An 11268-nucleotide genomic window follows, 5' to 3' on the forward strand; every position below is an offset into this window, starting at 1 on the left:
CTATGAAATTGTATGGCTTAATTTAGAAGAGAAAATTATAAAACTAAAATTTGTGCTGAGTTGTGTGGAGATAGTAGGCAAAATAATAGAGTGAATGATTAGAATAAAAGAGAGAGAAAGGCGTGGGACCCAGAATTCACTTGTCAAATAAAGGGTGGAGCCTCACACGATTTTTATTGGTTAAACCTCTACCATGGTAAAATTTTTCATTACATGTGTATGTGTTCGCCAAGTGTTACTCAAGTGTCAGCCAATTCACCATGTGTAATTGATAAAAAAAATAAAACATAGGCAAGTTAATATTCTCAAAATTCGTTTGCAAATATTTTCTTCAACACTCATATGCCAAAGAAAAAAAAAATGAAACTTAGGATGCGTTCGGTACAAAGAAAAATATCCGAAAAATATTTTTTAAATTTTCTCATATTCGTTTGGTTAAAATTTTTGAAAAATATTTTCCTTAAATTCCTTAAAAAACGACTTTCCTAATAAAAATAGAAAAAATAAATCTCCGTAAGTGGTATTTCATACTGATTGTCTATTCCCCAACCCCAACCACTACCACCACCCAAACCCCTCGACCACCCCTACCCCCACAACTCACCACCCACCCCACCAACCCCACCTTCCCACCCACGCATCCCAATCACGCTGGGTGCCGTGGTCGAGTGGATATTTTTTGAAAGATATTTTTCACTATAAATTGAACATTGAGAAAATATATATAAATTCACCTAACTGCGTTTCCTTGGAGCCGAGAACAGAAATACCCAAATTTCATCTTCAATTTCACAAAGTAAAAGAAAAATGGGGAAGCCAAAGAAAGAATCAGCAGATAGAAACGAGGAACTACATGCGGCGGCTCGATGTGGGGACCTAACTGCAGTTCAAACGCTCTGTAGCACTAATCCTTTAGCTGTCAACTCTAGAGATAAACACTCTCGTACTCCGTATGCTTTCTTCATCTTTAAACTATGCATTACTTCTGTTCTTTACATGCGTTTGTTTAGATTAATTTAGCCTTCAAATGAAATGGGGTTCCTTAAATTGGATACTTGAACGTTGGAATTTACCTTGGGGGTGCAAATTTATTGCTGCAACATCTAAATTCAAATAATTTGGGAGCTAATTTTGTGGAAACAGCACATTTGCACTATTCTGCATTTGTTTTGATAAATTTAGCCTTAAAAATGGGGTTTCTTGAAATGGAGAGTTGAAGGTGGGAATTTACTATGCGGGTGCAAATTTATTGCCGAAACATCCAAGTTCGGATTGTGGGATTAAAAACAAGCGGTTGAAATATATAATCTTGAAGCTTGTTTTGAGAATAAAAAAAAAAAAATCTTGAAGAGAGATCTTTTTTCCTTTGGGAAGATAGAGGAGAGAAACAATCAACCTATTGATATTGGAAGACCCAACGGATTCTTCCAATGTATCATTTCTGGGTCCAATGGAATTCATAGGTATAGGAAGAAGCCCTATCAAATAGAGATTTTTTCTTTCGACCATATCTTGATTGCTTGCGGCCTGAGAGTTGAGAATATATAGTTGAATAATCTTGCTGACCTGGTTTGATAAATTTAGCCATAAAACGAAATGGGGTTTCTTAAAATGGATAGTTGAAGGTAGGAATTTACTATGGAGGTGCAACGTATTGCTGAAGCATCTAAGTTTTAATTGTAGGATTGAGGAAAAAAAAAGATTGAATAGATAATCTTGAAGCTTTTTGATAATGGGTATTCTAGAAATTCACTGTCGCGAAATATTTTGGTAGCGTATCTTTGTGGCAGCAGTGTGGGGTGCACTCTTTGCTTTCGGCTTGAAAAATTTTAGTTGAAAATTGTCCACCACATCCGTTGTCACAAAAGATTGGTTGCTCTGCATTGTCTGGTTAATAATCTAGGGTTCGCCTCTGGACCATAACCGAGGTTACATGCGAAGAGAAGAACTCCGCATGTTATCTATTTTCGTGTATTATTAGCTAATTTTCAATGGACGTTAGATTATTTGCTTGTCTAGTTCACTGTGAGTTAACTAGAACTACTTATTCCCAACTATTGAGGATGTAAACCCACTTATAAGTTATAATACACTGTTATTTTACCGCATCCAAGCGTGTGGTCAATGAAGTGGGTTGAGAACTATGAGATTTCAGCTTCAATTCCACCACCAGAGTTACCCGGTACCTGTGCAGGTGGAGGTAGCAGGTACCCTTTGGAATTAGTCGACGTGTGCCTCAAGCTAACCCGACACCATGGCTATAAAAAATTAGATTGCTCTTTTAGTTTCTGAGGGGTTTACTTTTCTGTTTCTTATCCCCCCCTCCTGCTGCATTCCTATTGGGACCTAGTACTTTAGTTGTAAAAGGACTTGCTTTTTTAATAGATTTGCTACATTGTTGTTATGCAATCTGGCCTATGATTGATACGCAATCTGGCCTATGGCAGAGGGTAAATGTTATCCTGAATGTATATATTCAACGCTGAGATGATTTATAGATTTCGTCAGAAGATTTTATAGTCTGGCTAAACATTCTAGCTCCTAGCATCGGTATCAGTATTTATTCACATCCGTTGTTACTATAATCAATTTTTATTTACTGGTACCACAATCATTAATTCACCCAGCTATCTGTTCTTAAAACTTAAGTTGTTAGTATTAGGTCACAGTGTATGCCGTTTTACTATTGAACTTCTCCAAGAAACTGAAGGAAGGTCTTAATCTTTCACAACAGTTGCTCATATGTATATGTATTTGTTCTCCTCTAGCATGCTTAAAGCTGTAAGAATCACTTCGAGGGCATGGGACTGGTCAAATTTCTGCTTCCCTTACCTATTGGGATGCTTGTGGTAGTAAATAACATCAAAAGTTTGGTCTTCTATCTTCCTTCATTTATGAGAGACAGCCATGCTTTAGCTCTCAGAATCTTTTTCCCTTGTTACCTGTTATAAGCTAGTTTAGAAGCTCTAAGATAGTCTTGTTAACTCATGTGACTACTTAAGATGTGTTAAGCAGATTGACACTGGACAAGCATACCTCAGTAGATTAACTAGCTATGTAGCTGAAGTAATATGGACAAAAGAGGATATTTCAGAAAGTAATGAGGGATTAAGTTACATTTTAATCCCTCCTATTGTCCAACTTGTTGAGCAACTTAAATTATCAAGTCTATTTATCAGAAAATTATTATCTGATACTCATTGGAGTTGAATCATGTCCTCTTGTGTGCCACCAACGCATTAATGCAATCTGTTGTTACCTTAATTCAGTGAAGATAGTTAATGGTCGATGTGAGAATAACACGGGATGTGTAAGTTCATCCATTCTGGTAATGGAGGACTTTTTTTTCCGGGTATGGAATCTGTTATTTCGGTTAAGTGTTAAAACCATGTGAGTTGGTGAAAATGGTAGCTTATAGAAGCTTGGGATATTTGAGGTAATTAGCGTAAGTTGTTCTTAGGATGGGGACAAGAGCAATTCTACAGAAGCTGGAGATAATTGCAGGCAATAGCAAGCAACGATAGTAAAGAGCTGTGTTTTAGTTTGTGCAAGGGGCATATTTGGTGGCCCAAGGGATGTTGATGATTGGCAAGACTGCTGGGTTGGGAACAGAATTGGGCAATGGGACAAAAGAAGGTAGCAAATAGAAATAGAGAAAATTATTAAGGTATTATTGTGGACCTTATACAGATATCTTTGTCCTTTGAGGAGTGTTACAAAAGCAAAAAAAATATGTAAAATTTTCTTTCTTCATTTTGCATTACTGTTGATTAAAGCTTAAAAACTTTTAACTGAATAATCTGAAGTAAAATGTTAGTATCAAGTGTTACCCGGGGAGATAATCTTGAAGGATATTCATTGACATATGGGAATAACTTCACATGATGGAGTTTAAGCTTAGTCGCTTCACCTGATTATGATTTTAAAAGGAGGGGGGGGGGGGGGGGGGGTGTCGAAGCAAGTGCTTAGGGTGGATATCTTGAGAGGTAAAACTCCAGATGTCAGGGTTTGGCATGACCAAGGAAGTATGGTCAACTTGTGCTGTTATCAATCCTTAAAGGGGATCTTCACTAAGTTTCTCAGTTCAGCCTTTTGCAATTATCACAAGCCTAAGGTCGTGTAATTATCTTTTCTACCTTTAGCACTTGATTTATGAGTGGAATTATCCCTTGTACATCTAAACCAACGTTGTAAATATAGTGTGGCTAATGTTATATATTTCCTGCTTGTAATGCTGAGTTGCTAACTCTCCGCATTATCATACTGTTATGTCAGAAGATCCAGTTCTGAGTCACCAAGAAAATTTTGATTTCTTATTGCTGGCTATGAACAGATTGCTCCCTGGGTAGAAGTTATGCAGTCAAAAGTAAAGGTGTTGTTTGATAGCCTTATGAAGATGTATGCGATAATAGGAAAAAAGAAATATATATTCAAAAGTCAAACAAAATGTTTCATTAGTGAAAAGTGAAATCTGAATAGTACTTGTGTTAGTGGAAGGAAGTAGGTACATAGTGGAATAGTCCACGTGCGTGCAAGCTGGCCTAACACCACCATTATCGGAAAAAAATGAAGTGAAACCCAATTAGTATCTTAAGTAGGTTGAGTAAATTCTTTTTGTCTATACATGAGAAGAAAGGATGGATGCTTTTTGTTTTTACTTTATGATATTACTTCATCTCTGCAAGTCCTCTGTATCTGGTTCCTTTCTCTCCCCAGTCAACACTACTTCACTACCTGACATTTGTGTATTATCTCATTTATCATGTCCTTTTTTCTCTAAAGATAGTTCATTTAACTTCAGCCTCTCTACCCCATAAAGGTAGGGGTAAGGTTTGCGTACCCTCCCCAGATCCCACTTGGGGCATTGGGTAAGTGGTTGTTGTTGTTGTTCATTTAACCTCTTAATCAATGAAAAACTTCTGAAAATGATATTGCCGGGAAGTCATTTTGTGGTTCAGTTTTCAATTTCTTTCGTTCTGAGCCTCTTCCGCCGGATGACTTTCAGTACAATTGTACAACCATAACAGTGCCTGTTTTAGATGTCTCTCTGCTTTTTTTTTTTTTTGGCCCCCCTTCAGAAAAGGTATATCTAGTTTCTTTTCCAGCTCTAAAGTCACTTTGGTCCAGTAATTTCTTGTATCGTTTTGCCTTAATAATGCATTTTAAAATGGACTTTAGGCTCCATCTAGCAGCATGGTCTGGGCATGCCCAAATAGTGGAATATCTCTGCAAAAACAAAGCTGATGTGGGTGCTGCGGCTATGGACGACATGGGTGCTATTCACTTTGCTGCTCAAAAAGGTCATTTGGAAGTTGTTAGACTTCTGGTTAGTTCTGGAGTGTCCGTTAAATCATGCAATCGCAAGGGTATGACTGCCCTTCATTATGCTGCCCAAGGGTCCTACCTGGAACTCATCAAATATTTGTTGAAAAAAGGCGCAAACGTTAACACTAAGAACAAGGCAGGGAAAACCTCCATTGATCTCGCGAGCAATGAAGAAGTCTGCTCCATTTTACGTCAACCTGAAACTGCATCGTCCAAAGCAACTGTAAATCATGGAGAAAACAAGATTGAACCCGAACCAAAGATAGAGAGCTCTGATGGCAAAGGTGCTGCAGCTGAGGAAGGGGAAATTGAGGCTGAGAAAGATGATTCGCTCAAGAGAAAGGGCGATGAAGACGAAACCAGCGAGAAGTCAAAGGAAACAAAGAAGGCGAAAGTTGCATTAAATCATCTTCTAGCCTCAGATGACAACCAGGAAGATGAAGAAAATCTTTGAGCACCTTGAATGGAAGAATAGGCTTCTTTAGCTAACAGTGTTACTGACCTGTAAACTAGCTACTTTACTAGCAGAGTAGTTTACTAAGAGCATCATATAAATATGTACTGTTTCCTTTAAAAGAAGCAGAACCATTATACTATCGTCTTAACTTGAGTTGGTGAATGGAAACTTTGCTTGACTTTGTCATCAATTTTGAATCACTATTGCTCAATAAGAGCCCGGGAAAGCAGATATAGAATTAAAGCGCCTGAAGTCGGTCGTCGTTGCCAAAGTGCCAACTACATATGACTCTCTGTAGGCGGATTCAGATTTTTAACATGATGAGTTTGAGCTTCAAATGTAATATTTGTTGAAACTTTAGTGGGTTTTTACATTTATATTATGCTCCGCATCAATAATCCGCCGATTTGAATGAACATGTTGCCAAAGGATGCGTACTTGCATCAACTTACTATGGAATCTAGCTCCTCCGTCACACCGGAAAGGTACTAATGTTTGCATAACTACATCAAAGGCGAGTCTCAAGTTCAGAAACTTATAAAAAACTAAGCATGGCATCTGCAAAATCTTGGAGAATGGATAGTACGGCAATTTTTGACATAGGTAACAATATATTAATCAGCAGCACAAAGATAGTGTCGTTAAACATATTTACAAGTTACAAAAGATGGAAAAAGAAAAACCATATCATGCACAGCTTACAGGGATTCTATGACTTCTATGATTGATTCAGCTTCATCAAAATACTTTTCTTTACACCAAAAGTGAATAACAAAATACAATTCATCTTAATGTTTTGTAATGAGCTGCATCTATCTTCCAAACACCTTTCATTTCTGTTTTTTCATATCGTCCACCAAATGCTGTTAAGAAAAAATTCACCGTGTTTTGTGTCAAACCGCCACTTGCATTGTCCAAGCAACTCAACAATTCCTTTGTAGTTCTAGGCATACACCATTGAGTCCAACCATGCTAAGAAACAACTGCCGTCATTGATCAGAGATCCCACAATGTAAAAATAGATGACTGCTTACTCTCTACTCTAGCTTTAAACAAATAACATTTGGAGCACATATCCAGAGTAAGACAAGCTTGCTTAGCCATCAACTAATTGAAAAGAACCATCTTATAAGGAATTTTAGCTAGCGTTTGGCCATAGATTTTGAATCAGATTTTGAAAATTTATCTTCAAAATATTTTCAAGTTCCAAAAACTAGCACAAACCAATTTTTGGAAAAAAAATTCACTTTCACTCAAAAAACTTCAAACTTTTTCCAAGTAAAATGCATGTCCAAACACAACTTCAAAAACTCGAATTTTCTCGTTTCAAGTTTCAACTTCAAAATCTATGGCCAAAGGGGAGCTTAGTTTTCAGATTTGTTTCCAAAGCCACAAGTTGCCTTGGCCTCCATTAAAAAAAAGAATATCATAACAGTTTTTACTGTGAAGTTTTTTTGTTGCATCAATGAATCTTCACTATTATTTGTTCGTTAAAACAATTCTAGATGTTTGAAAAATTCAACAACTCTCCCTGTATATCTATCATTCAGTAACCTTCTGAAGCTTAGATTTCGTTCTTGTTGCCCCTGACTGAACTGCCTTTATTATAACACCAAGGAGAAAAGTAAAAATTATACAAATATAGGAAGAGATCCTTTAATAGAACATTTTCCAGCCAATTGTCACTCTAAAGGATTCTTCAACTATCAACATTAGTAAAATCTGTATTAGCAACAAAAAGTTGTCATTAATTCCTGATGGTTCTTCAAATGTTCACCCCAAATGAAGTTTTTACTGGTTTAATACACTATTGGCAGATAGTATAATACCGATTGTTCAAGTTCTTTTTGGTCAAGCTGTTGTAACTAACTTATTTTGGAAACTTCTAATAAAAAGTATTTTGAAGAATAGCAGTTTGTATCTGGCTATAGAACATTTAAGATGTTTGTTTGTTGGTAATTTGTGCATAGTTAGGTAAATGTTGCTCCTCTTTCGACAAGATTAATATTCTCAGAATAAATATCAGCCACTAGGGGATAGTCTTCCCGATTGAAACTCAAGGAAAGACATGAAAAAAGAACCTAGTGGTTTTTAAATGTAGCTTATGTATTTTTGTTAAGTACTGATGTTAAATCATCTAAACAGCACTTGACCGTCCATAAGCACAAAAAAGTTATAGCCGGAATTCTATAAACCAATAAAATTACAATCTTGAATTAGCCGGAATTAACTAAATAACATACAAACAAATTCAGGTGGCATTCTATGAAATTAAGTAGTTTTCTTAAAGATCTCAAAAAATACTTGGGTGAAAAAAATCAAGAAAATGAATTACAGTTACTTAGTGAGCGTGTGGAATTGTGAAATTTGAAAAAAGTATATTTATATTTGTTTTCAAGTTGGAAATAGTGTTTGAGAATTGAAATTGTATTTGGACATGAATATAATTTGAAGTTGTTATTGGTTTTTTTGTAGTGATTGAAGTGAAAATTGCGAAAACAGTTTTTTGGAGTTTTTCAAAATCCAAAAAATTGTAACAATTATGTCCAAAAAGTGAAAACAATCATGGCCAAACTGACCCTTAGTTTCTGAAAATCTCAAAACCCCATTTTTTCTAAATCTTCAACAAACAAAAATCCAATAACTAATTTTTTTCACTTGTTAAAATACATGGAACACATTGTTGGCAAATTCTAGAACTTCAAATAAACAACACGTATTCTTCTATTAAGAAGACTTTTGACAAACTCACATGACCTAAAATAAATGTAATAATACTACTTATATACTCATGAAAAATCTTAATTGGCTGCGTTCAAAAATAAATTACTTAGAAAAAAAAGTAGCAAAAATGGCCTCAGAATTGCAGAATTAACATCAAGGCCAAAAAGGCCATTCAGTCCCGAAAGATGGTGTTTTTTAATAATAGTTCTCCTCACAGGCCAACAAAAATAATTTTTATCTACAAAAATTTGGTTTTAAAAAAAAAAACTCAATTAACATAAATTGATTAAAAAAAATAGGAATGTGATTCTCATGGCCATGACCCAAATAGTAATAGCAGAGATTCTGCTATATAAGGCCATGGAATATGAGAATGCACTTTTCGGATAAATAAATCAACAAAAATGACTTATTTTTTGATTATTTTTACACAATTCGGGTCATACGGGTATTAAATAAAACCCTCCCCAAATTCAAAAGTGAATCATCATTACTAAAATTAATCAAACGATTATAAGATTATAACATCAAACACAAAATTTTCTTTTTTCAGGACTAGTTTATTCTTTTTTTTTTTTTTGGGGGGGGGGGGGGGGGGGGGAAATAGACAAATCTAAGAACCAAAACTGCTAGCTTATTTCTTATTATTTTTACACAATTCGGGTCATAAGGTATTGAATAAAACCCGCCCCAAATTCATTAGTGAATCATAATGACTATGTAATTAAACAAAATCAAACAATTATAAGATTAAAACATCAAACATACAGATTTGAACCACCAAAAAGACGCAATTTATCTGTTTTCAGAACTAATTTCTTTTTTTTTTCTTTTTTTGAGAAAAATACACAAATCTAGGAACCAAAATAGATAAATTTATTAACTTACAATATTACGATAAATAGAAGTGGGAGGTGTAAAACCTGACCTTCTATGGAGGAAAACCCTAATTTTCTGAAGGAGTATAAAGGGGCGATGTGAGGCTTTTATAAAGGGTTCTATATTAATAGCTCTGAAAAATAGGCGTAATTGTGGGCTTTTTTAATCGCATAATATTAGGGGCAATTCGCAGGAATTTCCTTATTTTGGGTGGTCTTTAATTTTTATCCCTCAAATTTATAGTCTTTAATTCTTACCCTTAGCTAAAAATCTCAAGGTTTCGAATTTGAATCCCTGCACTGTTAAAAAATTTTAAAAATTCACAAGATAAAGTTTTGCCTTCAAAACTCAGTCTTGAGGCAGAATTTGCATTTCTGTCTTAAGGTAGAGTTTTGAAGCAAATTTCTTCTTTGCGAATTTTTTTCCAAACCCACAACCTGGGAGTATTAGGCAAAGTGTAAAACTTAAAGACCACCAATTTGAAGGGCAAAAATTAAAGACCACCCCAAATGAAGGATAATCCGCGCAAAAAAAATGTAATTTTTGCCCTTCAAACCTCTTGGTTTCGGGTTCGAACTCCGCTCAGTCTAAAATTAAAAAAAAATTGCAAGGCAAAGTTTTGAAGGCAAAATTCTTTCTTGTGAATCCAAATCTCTACTTTGCAATTTTTTTTTTCTTTTTGCTGAGTTGGGTTCGAACTCAAAACCTCAAAATATTAAATAAAGGACAAAAATTAAAAACCACCGATTTGAGGGACAAAAATTAAAGACCACCCCAAAAGAAGGCCAATGCGCCCAAAAAATTGTAATGTTAGGTCAAGCTTAATGTGGGCCGATGTTTTCAGTTTCCTTTTGAGTATCTTGTAAGTTGTAATCCTAAAGCTGTTTAAAGGGAGAAGTATGCCATATAGCCATTTTTTAACCGCAAATTAAGTTTCGTCGGCGTTCAAAATTATTTAGTACATATTTACTTATTTGTAATGTTCAGAAATAAAATTCTAACAAACATACTTTAGTTAAATTAGGAAAAAACATTTATTTTTTAAATGCACTTCAGTTTTTACATTTAAATATACATTTCAAAGTTCATTTTTTGTTTTCAAACTCTATGATATTGTGTTGACTACGCCTGCTATTAAAGCATCATATTCAATTTAAAATCTCAAAAAACTTCCATCACTAATCATATATAGCAAAAAGCAAAGAAAAAAATAAAATGCATAAGTTACCCTCCAAAATTCCATCACTAATCATTAAAAAAAAAAATATCCCGATGAATCAGTCAAGGAAATACGATTTAATAAACTTAGATCAATGTTTTAAGATACTTTCACTTTATGCACTCTCCTTTGGAAAGACGTTATTTACATTTTGCACTTAAAAAAATAATGATGGTTCTTCCTAAATTAACATAATTCTAATCGATTTTTTATGCCAGCTCCTCAGATAAACAATCAAACACGAGTAAATTTTTTAAAAGCTTGAGAATTTTTAATCTGTTTTTTTTTAAAACAAACCACCTTTTAATTATGTGTTTGTATACGGGTAAAACCGAGGACGCGAGTACGCTCGGTTTCCCGTTGTTATGATTACGCACGGGTGAAGCTCGACCACCTCACCGGGATCGAGGAGCTCGAGGCCGAGCCAGTACGAGGCGATAACGAAAGGATGATCGACTGCCCTTAACAGAAGACCGAAATATCCGCCCTCACCCGGATATTTCGGCGTCAATCCCGACGACGCAGCTGTCACTAGATTTACTTGCTTTATTTAGAATTGTACTAGGTTTGAAATTCCTCTACTATATAAAGGGGAGGCCTCCATTCATGAAAGGGGTTGGCAACACAGAAGAGAAAAAGGATTCATATCAATAATCATTTAAGA

The 11268-nt window shown here is 35.1% G+C and overlaps 2 protein-coding genes, 1 long non-coding RNA gene and 1 other non-coding gene across 4 annotated transcripts in view; 2 read left to right on the forward strand and 2 right to left on the reverse strand.

Moving 5' to 3' along the window:
• Positions 1-731: 731 nt before the first annotated feature.
• Positions 732-5935, forward strand: LOC132056865 (uncharacterized). Its single transcript, XM_059449256.1, has 2 exons — positions 732-950; positions 5179-5935. Exons 1-2 carry the CDS (start codon positions 808-810, stop codon positions 5777-5779), a joined length of 744 nt encoding a protein of 247 aa, XP_059305239.1. The 5' UTR covers positions 732-807; the 3' UTR covers positions 5780-5935.
• Positions 5936-6373: 438 nt separating this feature from the next.
• Positions 6374-9818, reverse strand: LOC132056888 (uncharacterized). The gene is made up of 2 exons (XR_009415007.1): positions 9395-9818; positions 6374-6754 (listed from the first exon to the last, which is right to left on the reverse strand). It is a non-coding gene; the product is annotated as an uncharacterized LOC132056888 (long non-coding RNA).
• LOC132056874 (large ribosomal subunit protein eL32z-like) overlaps positions 8099-11268 on the forward strand; it is a 92627-nt gene continuing 89457 nt past the window's right edge. Inside the window, exon 1 of the mRNA XM_059449278.1 lies at positions 8099-8105. The gene's annotated coding sequence lies outside the window, so the exon portion shown is untranslated. The remainder of the gene's footprint in view (positions 8106-11268) is intronic.
• LOC132031551 (small nucleolar RNA SNORD96 family) lies at positions 8635-8727 on the reverse strand. Its single transcript, XR_009408304.1, has one exon. It is a non-coding gene; the product is annotated as a small nucleolar RNA SNORD96 family (small nucleolar RNA).

This window comes from Lycium ferocissimum, chromosome 1, assembly GCF_029784015.1.
Source record: "Lycium ferocissimum isolate CSIRO_LF1 chromosome 1, AGI_CSIRO_Lferr_CH_V1, whole genome shotgun sequence".
Lineage (NCBI taxonomy): Eukaryota > Viridiplantae > Streptophyta > Magnoliopsida > Solanales > Solanaceae > Lycium > Lycium ferocissimum.